Source organism: Lissotriton vulgaris, chromosome 11 (genome assembly GCF_964263255.1).
Source record: "Lissotriton vulgaris chromosome 11, aLisVul1.2, whole genome shotgun sequence".
Lineage (NCBI taxonomy): Eukaryota > Metazoa > Chordata > Amphibia > Caudata > Salamandridae > Lissotriton > Lissotriton vulgaris.
The window spans coordinates 267,572,493-267,591,226 of NC_141699.1; the positions used below are offsets into that span (position 1 = coordinate 267,572,493).

The 18,734-nt window shown below is 45.0% G+C and overlaps 1 protein-coding gene across 11 annotated transcripts in view; it reads right to left on the minus strand.

The window, feature by feature from the left end:
- MTMR3 (myotubularin related protein 3) overlaps positions 1-18,734 on the minus strand; it is a 1,591,444-nt gene that overhangs the window by 432,530 nt on the left and 1,140,180 nt on the right. For all 11 annotated transcript variants that reach the window (XM_086943220.1, XM_086943217.1, XM_086943214.1 and 8 more), the window contains one exon: positions 3,116-3,261. In XM_086943220.1, coding sequence (XP_086799346.1) covers positions 3,116-3,261 — 146 coding nt within the window. The remainder of the gene's footprint in view (positions 1-3,115; positions 3,262-18,734) is intronic.

Sequence of the window (18,734 nt, forward strand, 5' to 3'; positions counted from 1 at the left end):
GATAAGCTCCCAAACAGCTGGCCTATAGACAGAGACATGCAAGAGTCATAAATTCAAAAGATATCAAAATGTATTAATAATCGCTTCTTATACTCATAAATAAATAGTCAGTAAGCAAAATAAATAACATCCCAGCAACCCTATACTATAAAAAAAGATCTTTGTATATAAAAACTTTCTGATGTATGTAACAATTGTTCTTGACAACTGTGGTCCAATTTTTCAAACATTGCCTTCATCGCTGCTAGTATGACTGGATTCCGGAGTGTCAGGACAGATGAGAATGTGTGTTCATGAGTCTGTTGGTATGAATGTTTGAATGAATGGGTTGCTGGGATGTTATTTATTTTGCTTACTGACTATTTATGTATAACAGTATATGAGCCGATTATTAATACATTTTGATATGTTTTAAATGTATGACTCTTGCATGTCTCGGTCTATAGGCCAGCTGTTTGGGAGCTTAACTTTTAGCGCCTTTTGATTAATACAGGTAGAGATTTTTTGTACTATTAATTTGTGCTCTTTTCCCCTGCGTCTCTACCTTTATCCTATTTCAGGGGACTCCTCCGTTTATGTGGTACAACCTCACACTTACAACCAAGCACCATGCCCTCTGGCCATAGGGGTGACATAGGTTTTAAGTGTAGTGACCCCAGATATAAGGAAACATATCTGTTGTGAAGGGTGCAAGCACCAACTTACAAAGGCTGCAATGGCAGGCCTGTAGTCGCAGATTAAGTGGACTCAAATGGTAGCACAATACATGCTGCAGCCCATGGGAGACTCCTGGTGTACCTATGCACTGGGCAACTTAGTACCATATACTAGGGACTTAAGGGTACACCAGTAGCCAATTCTGGATGTACAGAAGTGTTTACCATGGTCAATGTAGGGGGAAAGCACAGTTACGGGGGTCCTGATTAGCAGGATTTGATGTCAGACTAGTCAAAAACATACTGACACCACAAAAAAGTGGGTTAACCATGAAAGTAGATCCTACTTTCCAACTGTGGCCATTACTAGACCCCAAATGCACTACTCAAGACCTCTTGCAGACGATACCACAAATAACACCATCAAATGACATTACTGGCAACATCAACTATCACCTTGTGTCTTTTCTTGTGGTCACTTAGGCAACACCAGCAGCACTGCATCACACTGGGGCCGTTGTCAACTGCCTTTACTGTCCAATTCATATCCCGCTTAACTTTGCGTCTGGAACCATTCCTAACTGGGGCTTAGGTAAGGTAAGAAGAGAAGAAGACATACACTGTGGCATGAAAGGGCATTGTATTTTAAAAGAAGAACGGTCCGGGAGAGTTCTGCTCAACTGCTCAGCAATTACTTCTTGCATAATTCAGCTTAGCATGAAAGACCTGGAAGGAAAGCTTTTCATAACCCCCACCATTTATGCATACCTTGCGGCATCAGCCATCCTGTGATGGTAATTTATTTTATTTGTTTCTCCAAATGTACACTGAATCATTCCCGCACTGTGGTGAACTTCTATTGTTTTGAAAATAATTATTAAATTTATCTGTAACAATTATGGATATTCAGCAATGGCCCTTGCTCAATCACATTTATGCTTATAAATTAATAGAAGTTAGACAAAAAAGAAATGAAACCAAGAAAAGGGTAGTACTGAATGTCAGGAAGGTCACAGTGGCTAAAAATGTGGTGGATTTTCATCCACCAGTTTTTTTAATTATTTTAACAAAAGTCACCTAAAGCAATTTCCATCTTAAATTTAAAAGTCCGTTGTTTGGGATCTCTCCTGTGTCAATATTTGTCACACTCAAATGTTAAACTGTGATTATACATTTTCCCAGGCTTGGTGCGAACTGGTGAAGGGAGTGGGTGCAAAATTATTAAGAAGGCAATATTTTTATTCTCTATGGTTATTCTCTATGGAGTGAGGTGTTAACATTAATTATGTAGATGTTTGTGCACCAGATGTCTTGTTCGAATCCCTTGCTGAAGTTAGACTCCTGTGGTGGGACGCCTGTCACATTGTTAGTTTATACCCATCGGAAAAGAGCATTTTGGAACTTTTGGGGTCCATGCTTCAAGGTCCTTTCTTGTTGAGTAGCTAAAAAACATGCAGCTAGTGTACAGGCTTCCCTCCAGTACTACTCTACTGTAACCCTCCCCCCTCTTACAGAGATCTCGGTTTGGACTGGACCGACCAGCAGGACAATAATTCTTTCTTATCTGTTCCTTAGTTTGAGTAAGCCCTTCTTTTTGTTAGGCAGATCAGGTTATGCGGACTTCTTCATGCAACAGAAGTACATGGTACCTTTGATAATAAAACAGGCTTCCCCATGTCAACTGCAAGTTCAACAGAAATCATTGACTTAATTGGTCAGTGTCAAACAATCTCACTTGGCTGGCCAACTCTCCCAAGAAGACAGAGAAACCACACTGGAAGTGTCTGAAAATTCAACAATATGATGTCCAGCCTCCAATGCATTTACTGCCAGTTGTACATCTGACACCACTAACAAGGCAATTAAATCCCTGCCTTTGACTCCTCAATTTATTTCTCCTGCTTTTCAGAGTTCCCCAAGTTCTGGGGAAATTCATTTGGCTTACACGAGGCTGCCTGGAATATCTTTCATGAAGAACCCAGATTTGAAAATGTTAGTTCCTGACTGCTTGATCACCTAAGCCTTCTAGATTCTGCTATTCACTGAGTAAGCTACTGAAATGTCATTGACGCAGGTTACAACATTTCCTCATACCAACTTTACACCAAAGGGCACACGCATTCACTGGCGGGATACTGTGCATATATCACATTTGTCTCTTGTACCCTTGAGATGAAATAGCCAGACAGATTACTATCACCTAAACAATTACAGAACTCTGCTGTGTTTGGAGAGGTCTAACTCTTTTTCATTTGCTTGCCTGTTCTGGTCCCAAACTATTTTATGATGGGCTCCCTGCCATCTAGGGTTCCCTACAGTCTCCACTAAGCAGAAAAAAGGTCAATATGTTCTACTCTGCTCCATTATTTAAACTAATCCTAGGGTGCTTTTTACAAAGATCCAACCACTAGCTGCATTGATCTTACGTCACATGAATGGTATTTGAGATGTTGGCTTACCTGCCCAGGGGTTGTTCTTCAGGGCTGGAGCCTGGGATGGGGTACGGTGCACCAGAATCATCAGCCGGGGTACAGGGAGAAGAACCAGGGAGATACACTGCACTCCATAGCATCAGGTTCCGCACGTGGCACACAGGATACAACACCTTAAAGAAGAAAAGGACGTGTAAATAAGAGAAACTTCAGCAGATACACAAAGGCATACATGATGGATGCTCATACCAGCAATAAATAAAATTATCTTTTTTGTGACTATTACTATGCGTCATAGGCTCTTCTTTCCCATTATCAGTTTTTGGGTATCCTACCACTGAACAGCGTGATCCGAAACTGCTTTCAGAGCTGTTGTTTTGGAGCTTTGAGCACTAGTAATGCATGTGCCACATGCAGCACAATCCTTTTTCTGCACCTGTATCCCTTGTCTAGATACCTTCCTGTGTTTTTTTTTTCTCCGAATGGCAGCTAAGGGTGTTAGCAGGAATGCGTCAACAATGGGGGGAATAACATAGACTAAAGAGTAACGTGTAACCATCAAACTAAACAGTCCTTACTTCTTGCTTCTTTCTTGCTCCTTATATGTAGGTAGATTCCTCAGCAATTGAGAATGAGAAAGTCAGGCGGAATAATCAGCAAATGGAAGTTTAAATAACAAGGTCGGAAAGAACGTTCAGGACACATTTTGCATGGTTTGCAAGGAACCCTTGAAAGCATAGGCTGTAGAATACCTGTAAAATACAGGTACAACATGCACAACCTGAAGAATGCCACTGCCCTAGTTGAGTGTGCTTGGACACGGCATGCAGGTTCCGCTCCAGCCCAAGTACCGTTGTGGGTGGTACGTGACATCCATCTGGCAACTGCAAACTTAGCAGTCACTCAGGAAGCATAATTACCTTGGAAAGCCAGAAATGCTCAATATGTCTGCCAGAATGTTTTTAGTATCTGGAACATGTTCTGCTCATAATGGTATTTGGTTTCTCAATACCCATTTAGAAATTATTTGCGCTTCTTTGGATAGGGCCAGAAATGTTGTGCCCCTTGTTTGTTAACATAATGCACACTGGTGGTATTGTCTGAGCAGATCAACATTGACAAGCTTTTTATCCTTGGCAGGAATGCTTGGATACTTAATGAAATTGCCTTCAGTTCTAATAAGTTTATATACAATCTCATCTGCTGTGGAGACCATATTCCACTCCTCTTTAGATGTTGCAGATGGGCGCCCCAACCGTCTAAGAAAGTATTGAGGTAATTACGTATTTGGGTATCTGGGGTAAGAATGTTAGTCCCAATGACAGATTGATGGCTTTTTCTCCACCAGGGTAGAGCTCTTGTCATGTTTGGAGAGTTCTGGATTAGGTTGTCGAATGATACTTGTGTTTGAATCCATTGTTTGTCCAATTTGTCCTGTAAAGGTTGCATTCTTAGATGGGAATAAGTTACCAGTGAAATGGCAGAATACATCATCCCTAGAAGCAATTTTAACAGGCATACAGAAACTAACTTTCCTTTCAGTAGCCTTTGTACTAGCAGTATGAGTCTTTTTTGCCTTTCCTATGATAAAAACGCTTTGTCTTGGATTGTATCCAGGACTGCTCCCAGAAATGTTTTCTCACTGATGGATGTACTAATGATATTTGATGATTGACGGTAAGACCGAAGTCTTAGAACAATGCCAGATAAGCTGCTTTAGCATTTGACGCTTGATGAGCAGTTGGTCACTTTATCATCCAATTGTCAAGGTATGGGAATACCTGGAAGCCCTTCTGTATTAGGTGAGTTGACAATATGGCTAAACATTTTGTAAAAACGTGGTGGGCTAATTTGAGCCCAAAAGGAAGGATGTGCATTGATAGTGAGTGTCAGCTACCCTGAATCTCAAGAATGTTCAATGTTTTGGATGAATGGGGATATGAAAGTTAGCATCCTGTAGATGTAATGTTGACATGTAATTCCTGTGATTGAAAAGATTCAGGATGTCTTGAAGGGTTCCCATGCAAAAGGATTGTTTCCTATGTATTTGTTTAAATTCTGCAGATCCAAAATGGGTCACCACTTCCCTGTTTTCTTTTTCATTAAGAAGAAACGATAACAGAAACCTATTCCTTTCTGGGAGTGAAGCACGTTTTCTATTACTCTTTTTTGTAGCATGGTCAAAACGTTTTGCTGGAGCAGATAGTCATAAGGCAGGTGTGCTCCCCTGGTGGAGTGTTGGTGGCCTTTGGATGAATTCTAAAGTATTACTGTAAGTGATCAGATCTAACACCCATGTGTCCGATGTTATCTGTTGCCATCAGTAAGAAAAGTAAAAAATATTTTCTCTCAACAACTTGGCAGACTGGAGAGGGTATAACAAGCACTTCTAGAATGTCACTGCTTTCTACTGGTGCCTCTTTTGCTTGAGAGATTTGATTCTTTCTAGGCGCTTGCATTGTGCAAGCTGCTGCTGGTGGATATTTGTACAGCTTTTGTTGATAGGAAGGTCAATATTGCAGTTGAAAAGGCTGGTCCTGTTGCTACTTGTACAGCTGGTATGCCTCCTCTTTACTAGAGCAAAAGCTCTTCCATGTGCACCTCGAAAAGACATTTTCCTTATTTGTAGGGTACCCAATGATCGTATGGTATCTGTATCTGCTGTGATCGCCTGTAAGGCGTCATCAACATGCTTCCCAAACTATGCCTCTCCATTATAAAGCATGCCTAGGAGCTTGCTCTGGACTTCAGGCCTTAGCGACGTGGCTTCCAACTATCCTTGCCGCTTCAGAACAGCAGCTCCTGCCAACTGCCTGAACCCAGTCGATGCTATAGCCTTAGCGCAGCCTACTATTTCTGAAGAGGCTCTTTCACCATCCTGAAGAATTTTCTTTGCTTCCCGTTTAACATTGTTCAGCAGAATATCTATGTAGGCGGAGATGTTCGGCCACATTTGTCTGTCATACAGGCCTAAGAGTGCTAGTGAATCATCAGATCGAGTTGCTGACATTGTAGAGAATGGTTTACCAATATTATCTAGGCGGTTGCATTCCCTACCTAGTGGTGTTGATATGGGAGTCAAAAGATTCTTGGACAGGAGCTGAGCCACTTATGTTACCATAGAATCTGGTCTTAGGTGCCCAACCAGATACGTAGGCGCGTTTTCCGGCACCTTGTACTTTTTGTCGATCGTTGGCAGAACAGTGGAGACTGTGCAGGGCTCTTCATTATTTATGTTCCTTCTTCCCAAATATAGCCTACTATTGGGATCGTTCTAATCGTTTTCTCAGCAGGCTCTTTAAAGCCATAAGAAACAGTCTGACTGCTTAATAGTTAACAGCAACTGAAATATTTTACAGCTTTTTTCAGAAGATTATGTAAACCTGAGATGTCATCAGGTGGAGACGCCACCGGTTGACCTGCAGGTAGATATGTTGCCAGAATTCAATAATCATCCTATTCATTGGGAGTAGATTGATTGTGAGATATTTCCCCTTCCTTCGTCTTTGGAAGGCACTGCTATATTGGAAGTTGAAGTCCTTCGAGGTATTTGAGGTGGGGTTATAGGACGAGGAGGTTTCAGAGTTTGGATTTGGGATGGACCCATGGACTGCGATGGGGATGTTGCCTTGATAGGTTCTGGAAATCTTTTATATTAGTCCTGCAACACGCGCTGGAAGTCTTGAACCAAAGTTAGAGGAACTTGAACCAAGCCTTTTTGGAATGGAAGGTGACTATGTTTGAAGTGTTCCATATGTCTTGAAGAATAATAGTCTTCATAATACTCTTCCTCATCCTCCTCTTGGTACCCTCATTGTCTGAATCAGATGAGTCAAGTAGGAGACCTTACTTGGGGACGTATGTATTGGTCGTAAAAATTCAAAAGAAATTTTGCCGCTCGTCAATGGTACAGTATTTATCATTTTCATCAATGGAGGCCTCTTTTCCGCCATTGAGTGGGTCATCGAATATTTTGTTGGTGGTGGTTTCACAGTCATCGACGAGGTCGTCGATGTGGAGGTATATGTTGAGTGTCCTCATTGACTATGTCTTTGTCCACAGGGTCGTTGTCATTGTGATTGTTATAAATGATGTCATCGACGTGGTTGTCAATGCTCCTGCAGTCACTGTCGAAGTTGGTATGTTTGATGGTGATGATGTAGTAATCAATATTTAAATGCCAATGTAGACGTCATCGTCAACGGTTCTGAGGAGGATTTTTTTCTAACTGTAAAGCCAAGTTGGGGTAAAGGGTGGTTGTTAGACCTGTCTGACTTTTTGCGTAGTCCCTCCAATTTATTATTTATTTTGTCCCCTTTTTGCCCCTCATACCTTTATTAATTTTTGTGTCGACTAGCTTTTTCAAGGTGTTGGTCAAGGGGATAGGTGTTCTTTCACCCTCATAGTTTTTCACCTCAGGCCTAGAGGTCTTTCTTGACAGGAATATAGTTGGAGTCACAAAATGGTGGCTACCAACTGTCCCAACTGACAAACCTAGAATCTGTCCCATAGGATAGAGTAGGGCATTCCAGAACCTTCTGGTCCCTTCTGGACCTCTGAGGGTCAGCCTATAAAAGGCAGAATGCTGGTCAGCCATTTTGTCTTACTGGAGAGAGTCAGCTGGAGGACAGGCTGTAGCTGAAGGTGGGGGTAGGATAGTCAGAGGGTTGACCTATTGATTCACCACCCTTCCTCCCTTGGGTTATTTGTCCTGACCCTGCTGCTTTGGATGGCGGAGACCCTGGGCGCCTGACCAACCCCTAGTCTAGAAATACAGGGGTGTTAAAAGGAGAAGGAGACTACAGCGCTGCGGAGCGCAGTCCTCTGCCCAGTAGAGAGACTTGAGAGAGACTTTTACTGAGCAGTACTCAGAAGGAGAAGGGTTAACCTTTGTGGCCCCCTTGTTCAATTGTCAACTGAATCCTGCCCCTAGTTGCCGTGGCTTTCCCCTAGTAACAAAATCCCACAGAGTTTCATCTCTTCCTTGCTGTGGCCGATTTCTGGCTGTGGAGAGGAGCCAACCTTGTAAGGGGCGGAAGCGGAGTGAAGCTGAGCTGGTCTACCCCCGAGCCAGCGCCTGGTGAGCAGCGCAGGATCAGAGCTGTGGCCGCTGGTATTGTGAAGAGGGGAGAGAGGTAGCGAGGCAGTCACTTATTGCAGGAGCAGCCCTGTGGTATTTTCCCCGGTCCCAGAGTGTGAGGAGCGGAAGGGGAGGCGCCGTTGGGAGTGCGCGATCTCCAGTGAGGAGACACTGCACCCCTGCGCATGCCCGGTGGAGCCGACGGGCTCTGTGAGGAGGAGTCGGCCGGAATCGACGACGCAGTATAGAGCGGCTCCTGTCAACGGAGGCGCGCCCTGCCTGCATCAGCCCGGAGGTCGAGGGGCTGGATAGGCGGTGAGTCCGCAGCCATTCCTGGGCAGAGGGGAAGTGTCCTTACCGCTCCTCCCCGCGCCGGCACCGAGTTTGAACAGCTGGCTGGGCGGAAAGTAGCGAATTCAACCTCTGCTGTTTGAAGCTTTGGCGGAGCCCTCCCGTCGGCTCAGCCCCCTGGAGACTCGGATCCTAAAGTCTCTATTGGAAGTAAGGAGTGTGAGTGACTGAGTAGTGGTACTGAAGAGGGAGTCTTCCTATGGGGGGAAAAAGCTAAGCTCTGTGCAAAAGCACGTGATACAGTACTACCGTTCATGCTCACATTCTTTTCCGTTATCTCAGTAAGCATTTCAGTCACCTCCCTCCAAAAATTCCCCATTTCCGGGCAGCTCCAAACATATGTAGAAAATCCGCTCCCTCCTCCCCTCAGCGAGGATAAGCCGCCGTTGACGTATTGAAGTACTTATTTATATGCACTGGGGTAAGATACGCCCTGTGAAATGCATAGAAATTCACTAATTGTAATCAACTGTTTCTAGTAATATTACTAACCCGCTCCATCAATTCCCCCCATATTTTCCCCTCCATGGGTTCCCCAAGTCCTCTTCCCAGTTCTATTGTAATTCATTAAGGGCAGGGAGTGTTGCCCGGCTAAGTCTCCTGTACAAGCAAGTAACCGCCCTAAATGTCCCCGCTGCTGATACCACGTATTGACACCCCTCCGCCAGAGGCGGCTCAGTGAGTCCACTCCCATAGTGATTAAGTACTGCTGCTGTTAAGGTCGCATATAAAAGGAAGTCTCCCCTTGGTATCTCTTCTTTTTCACTGAATATGTCGAAGAGCAGTAGAGCGCCCTCCTCATCCAACATCCCCCACAGTGGTCACACCCGCTGTCACCCATGCCTCCAGTCTACTCCAGTCCACTCTGTGCAGTAATGTCATGCAGTATTTGAGTGGAATCTCTGGTGCGTATGGGCGTCTGACGTTGGACCTCTGTAGGCTTCCAGCCCAACATTTATGAGCCACTCACAATTCTGTAGACATTTCCCTTCTGACACCATTGTTCGGAGCTGCATAAACCTCTCCGCCGGGATCCAGACCGGCAGCACCCCAAACACGTACAAGAGTCTCTGGAAAGTCACCATTTTTAAGAGCAATATCGTGTCAGTTAGCGACAAGGGGAGGGACCTCCAAAACTCGAAACTGGCCTTCGCCCCTCTAACAACTTTACCCACATTGCCCCCCAGAAAATCTGCTTGGTCAAGGTAAATTTGCAGCCCCAAGTGTGTAGTATGTCTGCCTTACCACTCTATCCCATCTACCGCCTGTGGTTTGTCTCGGCCCAGTCTAGTGGGAAACATACATGATTTCCTCCAATTTACCTTGAGGCCAGCCACTCTCTCTAATGCCATGCCAACAGCAATTCCTTGGCTCCTTCTTGTTATTCTCCTGTATTTGGAAGGCAAGGTAGACAGTCGTCTGCATACAAAGCTATGCGATGGATGTGTACCTCCACTTCCAGCCCATGGTACAAGGTTCCCGACCTGGCTTTAGCAGCCAGCAGTTCCATAACCGGAGTGAACAGCAGGGTTGACGGGGGCACCCCGTTTTTGTTTCCCTCTCCACCCTATAGCTATCCAATATGATTTTACCTGTCCTAACGCGGGCCGTAGAGTCTGCATACAAAAGAGCCATCCATGCTACAAACGCTGATCCCAAACCGAATGCTATCACCCTAAACAGGTACGGCCACTCAAGGCTATCAAAGGCTTCTTCAATGTCCACTTCGAAGATGGCTGCCTCCTCTCTGCAGTAGGAGTCTGCCTCCAACACTTTCAGCAACCTCCTCACATTTATCACCAAGTTCCTGGCTGGTATGAACAATGCTTGGTCCCAGTGTATAAGAATCGTAAGGGGTGGTTCACTATGATTTAGCAGTTTTCTTTTTTTTCTCCATATGAGAATGCTCTTCTGATGTCCTCTCTCAAGAACTTTTCATGCGCTTCCGATCATCCATGATCACGTGATCTTTCTCTTTTTTGTGACCTTGAGATTGAGATGAAGCTTAACTATCCTTGTCCTTAAAAACAGCCTGTTTTGTTTTAGATTTCAGCAGCCATATAAGAAGCCTCACCTCTATATCTTTAAGAGTCTTAGAGTAAAATGTGAGGCAGATTTTACAATCCTTTACTTTGAAGGCAGGTTGTATGCAATAAATACACTCCTTGTTTATGCCTTCTCAATGAGTCTCTTTTCCCGAAAGTTCCACAGGGTCTAAAAAGTCCTTTCGTTAGTGACTCTGACATCTTGGTTAGTTAGGTGCTGTAGCTGTAGGTTCAAGGTGTTCTTCTAGATGACAAAAAGGGATCAGATGAGTAATATCAGTGAAAACCTGAGCAGATCAGATCTCAGGGAGACTTCCTTCACATGAAGTGTGGTAGAAAATCTGAGAGAAGATGCTTATTTGGGGAGTGTTTTAAAGGGTGATGTCCGCTGACTGTGTGAAGTTTGGCTCCTTATAAATTATGTGGTTAACGTAAGCAAATGGAGGTCTTTGAGTAATTATAGGCTATGTGTGCTTTATTGTACTGCTTTATGTACCATGAGACTCCCACTTCGACAATGTGGAATGATTGGACCATGTGACTCTATGAAAGATCGAATACTGGAGAAGCATCATTACCTCAGAAAGCCAGAAATGGTTGGTCAGTAGAACACCACACTTTGGCTCTGGCAACACAAACATGCATGGTGCGCCTGAGGTACATTTGTATGATATTTATTCCACCAAGGAGCCAAAGGAACAAACAAAACATGCCACAAAACGTTCAGATAACATTCTGTACTTTTTGGGCGTGTGTCATCAAAACAGCTTGTCCCTAGGGCAAACCATGAAATGTTTAAAGTCACCTGGATTTTGTAGCTTACTTAAGCACCTGGTAGGGGAATTTTTTAATTAAGTAAGGGCAGTGGCTCAAAACTGTTATTCATTAACTTTAGCAGAATCAGGTTCAAGTGCAACAAGGCCAGGGAGCATCTGACCAGAAGAAAATAATAAATTAGGCCTTTGCATTTCTTCTACAGTTTTTGGCCTCATTGGCTGTAGTAAAGTACTGCCAATGGCTGGTCAAGAAATACTTGTCAGCTAAGTAAGTCTTTTGGTGGTGATTAGAAGGAAAACGTCTTTTGGTGGTGATTAGAAGGATACCTTTGGTAAAGCTCTTTCTATTAGAGACTATCAACCCGGATATTGCGCAGGCATCGGACTGGATACAGAAGATCTTCAGCAGTACTCCTGCATGCCGGTAGGTGGATGCAATGGCTGCGCGCAAACGACATTCTGCGCTGGAACAGACGTGCATGAGCCTATATAGGTGCCATCTACACATGCAGACATCAGTTGCTTTCTCACTTGTCCAAGTCAGTAGATGCGGTGACCAAATCAGATTGGTTATGACCAGTGCGAAGATACTAAATCAGGAGTTTTATTATATGAAGGGAGGTCAAGTCACAAGTGGGGAGGAATCTGTGATTAGATAGACTTGCTACCATAAAGAGCGCTCTAGAAGGTAAATCATTGTAGAGGTCTCTAACAGCAGATTCCTCATCTTCTGAATAGATACCAAAGCAGTCCCTCCCAGATGGTGCGACTGTGAAGTGTCTCAAACCAAAAATCTCCTGCATGAGGTAGGGGGCAAGGTGCCGTCTTGACAGAACTGACTGTCCAAAGAGTAGAGCCTTGTAACACCCATTTAGCTGTCTGGCAAATGTCCAGAAAAGGCACTCTGCGAGCAATGCAGCAATAGCAACCTTGGCTCTAGAAGAATGAGCCCGCAAGTCCCAGGGGCTGCTTTTCAACCATTGCGTACTAGATCTTAGTGCAGAGCACAATCCAACAAGAGATGGCTCTTTTTTGCACCACCTTGTCTTTCGTTGCTCCAGTGAATTCAATGAAGAGGTGATCGTTCACTCGGTATTCTGTGATTCGATCGATGTAGATGCTGAGAGCTCGTTTAGGATTCAGTCAATGAAGTTTCTCTTTTCCCTTAGAGGGGTAAGGTGAAAAAAAGAATGTGGGCAGAGTACAGGGTAGCCCGGCATGAAAGGGAGTCACCCCCTTTGCAAGAAGGAGACTAGAGTCTGAAGAATCACCTTGTCGGTGTAGAAAGTGGCATAAAAAGGATTAAGATAGATTACTTGCAGTTCATTGACCCTCCGTGCCGATGCTATGGCAACCAGAAAGAATGTCTTGAGGCTAAGCAACCTGAGAGGACAGCTGTGCATTGGTTCGAAAAGAGAACACATGAGAAATGTTAATAGTAAAGTCAAGCCCCACAGGAGCAAAATAAACGGAAAAGGGGGAAACATATGCTGCAATCTCCTAAGAAAATGCATCCTATTTCGTAGTTTAAACAACAAAGGCTAGTCTTGCAAAGGTCAAAAGGCTAAAAGAGCCAACAGGTACCCTTTAACAGTCTCCAAAGCCTTGTTGGGTTAGAGAAATGCAAACAATAAAACCTCAGACAGTGTGGTATGAAGTGCGGCAACATGCTTGGCAGCGCACCAGGCCACAACCACATCCTAAGATGATATGCCTCTGTGCTCCAGGCACAAGGCCCACTGCCCCACCCTGCCCTGCTTGCTGCAGTACCACAGGGCAGTGGTGTAGTCTGTGAGCCAGCCTCTCCTCGATGGATGACAAGAAGGCTTTCAATGCTAAGCGAATACCTTGTGGGTTTGACAGGTTGATGTGGAGTTGAGCTTTCACCAGAGACCAGAGAGGCCTCTGTTCTCCACCTCTCCAAGGTGGCCTGGCCACCCCACACCACCCCAGAAGCAATGCGCCAGTCACCACTGTCTGCTCTGAGAGGGAGCTGTGTCTGCCACTGACCCTATTGTGGTCCAGCAGCCACTAATGCAGGTTTTTTGCAATTTCCTTAAAGCATTGAAGAGCAGCATCTATCTTGTTCTCAAAGAGACTGGAACAATGAAATCAAACAAGTCTGGGCGTCGCCTGAAAACCCAGTGGCCTACATCCATGCATGCTGGCGAAGGGCCACACTGGTGCCAATGTCTCTGCCAATAGAATCAGGTGTGTCAAGACAACAACGTATCAAATTTTAGTTTTACTGCATCAAGCTCATCTTGAATGGCCTGAGAAAGAATGGTGCAGGTTTTCTCTGGTACAATTGGTAGAACCGGAGTGATTGAATCTCACAAGACATGGGTATAGAGGTCCAGAAGGCAACTGGTATTTACTGATTACAAGGGGAGAATGGTGGATGAGAAGTCTTGTTTACAGACGGTCTAAATTCATTTCAACTCGGTCAGCGGAAGCAGAGCGGAATGCATATGGGTCGACATTACTAGCCGAAGCCTGAAATATCATGAACCATCAAGCTCTCAGGTGGGGGATACTGGATCCTAAAGTTAGCATCCCTGGAGTAGGACGGTGGCGATGTGCAATCTGGCGGTTGACTGGAGGCCCTGAAAAGGGCTTAGTCCAGGCTTTCAAGAGGGTATCAGTGAGAGCCTAATTACAGGAAACCAATGGCTCAGTACTGGACAGCCCTAACTGGAGCAACTCAGTAAACCTATTCTTCTTCACCTCTTGGATGCAAAGTTGAAGATCTAGGATCTCTGCAGCTTTCCACATGATCATACTATAGGTACAACTGTGGTTCTGCCACTCTTCAAAGTCAAACATGATTTTTAAACAGTTATGCCTCTCCAAATGGATGAGAACAGTCAGCAAATGAAAAAGAGCACAATATACCTTATATCCAAACCAAAAATCTGAAATCAGTATTTTGAAAAAATAGTGCAAACTTATTTTAGTACATATTTTTATATACACACAGAACAGTTCTTCGGAACCAACATTTAGGACTTAAAGTGCACAAACATTAAAATATTTACACGTCACAATACATTCCACAAGATACATGGACATATACTACATAGTATTACAGACGACAAGGGCTGCTCGTCGCTCCGAGAGGAAGGAATATCCGTTTTCCAAGTTTGAAAAGGCGACTAACGAGCCTTTCTAGTCGACAGAAGGGCCGTGTGAGGAGGCAGGAGGCCCCTCGGAATTCCTCTTCTGATTTGTAAAGATACCCACATGGAGCCCCGTGCGCCTGACGCCGGAGGAATGGCTTATATGATTACTCTTTGAAGTGACCAGATCACTGTCAGCACGTGATTAGGACCACAGTGCCAGGAATAGGAGCCCCATTAAGGGTACACACAGACCTTTCAATCAGTCCCGAGTAAGACCCCACCAAGACGGTTATATTATCGCACTTTGTTCAGGGGTCGAAACGTCGACGCTTTAGTTTTTCAAGTGTTGATGATCACCCAGGATAACAAACTAATGATTAATCACTCACTGGGCTGATATTTCTTCTTTTTCTTCAAAACTTCGCACTGTATTTAGATATATTTTTTTCTATGTAGTGTATGTCCATGTATATTGTGGAATGTATTGTGACCTGTAAATGTTTTAATGTTTGTGCACTTTAAGTCCTAAATGTTGGTTCCGAAGAACTGTTCTGTGTGTATATAAATATATGCACTAAAATAGGTTTGCACTATGTTTTCAAAATACTGATAAAGAAATATATCGTGAAAGTAATCTAAGAGTTTTCAGATTTTTGGTTTGGATATAAGGCATATTGTGCTCTTTTTAATTTGTTGACTGTTCTCATCCATTTGGAGAGGCATAACTGTTTAAAAATAATTTTGACTTTGAAGAGTGGCAGAACCACTGTTTTACCTATAGTATTAACCCCCAGGTTCTGCACTAGACTGGGCTACCCCATGTCTTTATATCGTTTCCACATGATCATGGCAAATGGTTCATGTTCTTCCATAGCACGGCCTGGTATCGACATCAAGCTAGTGTCTGGAGAACTGTCCAGTCTACTGGTATTCTGGAAATTTTCATACCAATTGCCTTATAGTAGGCTTGAGAAAATTAATCTTCAGTATCATACATGCCGTTATTTGAAACAGAGTACCAAAAGGCCATGAAATAATGATGTTCTGCCTTGAGGCAAAGGCACCATGTCTGTATCATAAGGAATGGCTGTATTAGGAGGCATAATCGAGGTCGAACAAAGCCTCGGTTGAGCTTGGAACAGCACAGCCTCTGCTTTGGATAGCTTTATGGCCTGGCTTTTGTTGCCTGGCATCGGCAGATCCTGCTCTAGTGTACGTCGTGTCATCAGAGAGGGGACCGAAGTACGTATCCTGGAGGGGATCCAAAGGGCCAAATAAGCTCCAAAGGAGGTCCTGCCAGCTTAAGTCCAGATGTGAGGCCTCTTGCCTCTTTGAGGTTGCAGGCACACCAGAGGGAATCCGTGTGGTGCTACAAATGTGCAGCATCACATTCTGAAACTTCTGTATTTGTTGAGGGGTAGCCCTGAAAACTCGGATTGGGTCAGGCGGGATCAGGATCTATCTCAGCAGAAAGACTTCAGGAGTAGTTCTTAGAGGCATGAGGGCGCCCTCATATCCTCTTAGGAGATTGGCAAGGGAGGGCGACAAGTAGTAGAATAGCTCTGAAAGTGGGACGGGGATCTTCCTCATGACTTTAATCGAAGTGGGTTCTTCTGATGCTCGTTGATGATAAGCAATGCCTTGCGCTCCCTCAGGCCCAGACTGGCCGTTGAGGGCACCGGGCAATCCCCCGGTGGGCCGCATGGTTGGGGGCCGGTTTTGGGCCCCTGGGGGCCGTTTTTGTTACAGGGCCGTTATGCTGCAAAAACGGCCCTGTAACAAAAACGGCCGAAAACCGGCCCTGTCACAGAGCACGGTCGCACCTCTCCCCCCTCCCTCCGGGAGTAGAGGGGGGCCGGCCGAGCACTTTGCCAGGGCCGGTTCTGGTTCCCAGTCCGGCCCTGCGCTTCCTAGTAGCCTTCGGGTACATCATGACGCAGTCGCTGTAGGTCATGGAATTGTGATTCAGCCCCAGACCCCACACCACAGACAAACCAAGTAGGGGTCAACCACCGATATCTGTTTGTAACACTACCCTCAAGGCTTAAACCATGTAGAATTTGGAGGAGACATGTCCCCAGCACACTGGAAAAAATTATGTAAGTTTGAAAAACGCAGTCTCAAAGAGAACAGGAGCAGCGCTGGATCCGCTTCAGTTGGTGAAGAAAGAAATAAACAAGTGTCAGCGCACATGGGTTGTTGCCCTTATGGACCCGCGGATGTGACGTCTGGTGCAGAACAACCTTGATGCAGAGCAGTTGGCACCACCTGCTGACGGGAAGAAGAATTCAGTCTGATACCTAGGGAATATTCAAATGGTCAGAAATTTGCGGTTAAGTTCTCTATCAGACAGACGCTCCAAAATTCTAAACCATCAAAACAAAAGCATAAATAAGTAAGTAAATAAATAGCAGAAACATGTTGTGGTAAAATGTCCATTATCAAAGAGCCACTGCCAGCAATCAGAGTTGCAGGGACTGGGTGCCCCTTTGCTTCCTCACACAGAACAGGGTTGTGGTATAGTGCATGTGGATCAGCATTGCTCCAGTGGTGGCTGCCATCTTATGAGGGAGAGGAGGGGTGGAGTGGGGAGCAGGCAAATGGGTGGGTGCTCGCATGGGCAAACAAAATAAAACAATACATGAAAAAGAAAACACTTACCGGATCGGGACGGACAACGTCCTTCACTCAGGACCACTTTTGCTCGGACTGCAGTGCAGGCCCCAGCAAACTCCCTCAACCAATCCTGGCCTGCTCATATGCTGTTAACCAGCCTGTGAGCAACTCCCTGATTGGTGGGAGCTGCCTCTTTCGGTCCTCCCCAGCACACTGGAGGCCCTGCACTTGCTCTCAATCCAGCTGTCCTAAGAAACCTTGGTTGAGAGGTTCAAAGTGTGAATGTCTGGGTGGCCGTCGCAAAACGGCCGACACAAAAGACAAGCGCGCCTTAAACAGTGCAAAGGCAGTCCTCTGCCCATCACTCATCCCTGCTGTCACTCAGCAGGCCCTGCCCCATCCTAATGCTTGGTTCAGAATGGGCTGATAAATGAATTACCATTTAATTTTTAATCTCTGGGGCTTTTGGGGGCACATGAGTGGGGTTACTCGCCTCTGCTCCAATGGAGTTGCCGTCCCTGCACTGTTCAACTTAAAAAATGGAAGCAAGGCTTTTTAATGCCAGAAAGATGAACTTCAGGTCCAATATGTTAATGTGAAAGGATTATCTGAATTGTCGAATAAAAGGAGTTGGTAGAGAGTGCAACATGTGGGCATGGCAGACAGAAGAGACTTCACAACAAGTTGAAAACGTGCCAATCATGGCAAGATCAGAACCACAAAGGATTTCAGGGACATGGGTTTGGGCTGACAGTCCAACAGTTGGTCCTATTACTACAACAGATGTAGCTGCAGGAAAGTCTTTCAGCTTGGCTTGGGGCCCCTCTTCCTTCATGTCATAAGTAGGACACTTGGACTTCCATAAACCTCTGGAATTCCCAGCATGTTACAAATTTTTGGTCATGAAATGGTTCAATATTTAGCTTAAACCCATTACATGGCTTGAAGGGGAACCTTTTGCCAAGGTCGAGGATTGCTCTCATTACCCACTTTTGATGATACGAAGGAGGATTTGGCATTGTTCACAGAGATGCCGGAGGATTAAGGCCACGCCACATCCTGACTTCTTGTGGCACTGCTCAAAAGATGCATACATCCAGGTTTTAATGGCAGGGAAACTTTGGCTTCGGCAGAAAGGCTACCACCGGAGCCACAATCTTGTTAAGATCCGAAGAGCAGCACCAAACCTATTCCCCTAGCCAACGTGTAGTTGGCTAGGGGAATAGGCTTATTTCATCAGTTTCATCCCCTCGTTCACCGCTCGATCCCTGAGGAAGAGGCTCTCGCAAGAGGAATTGAGGGTTGCAGCAGGCATTAATAAAGGTCTCTGGATCATGGTCCGGTTCTCCCAAGCTTAACTACATGTGAGGAGGCTGCTTAGGATTTGTATGAGAGTGTGTATCGACCTAGCTGGAATAACCAGGATCAGGCCTGATATCTAATGCAGAATCGTTGGTGAAGGTTCAAAAAGAAGGACTGCCCCTTTTGCCGTACGTGCTGCACCAGTGTCAGTGAGAACTGCACAAGTGTAGCCAGGAGCTGGGTCAGCACTGGAGGTTGAGGGATCATAGCGCACTCCCAACCTTTCTGTTTTGCACAAATGGCATCAAAGAAAAAAGCCAAACTAAAAACGGAGGCTATCTTTGTGGAAATGCC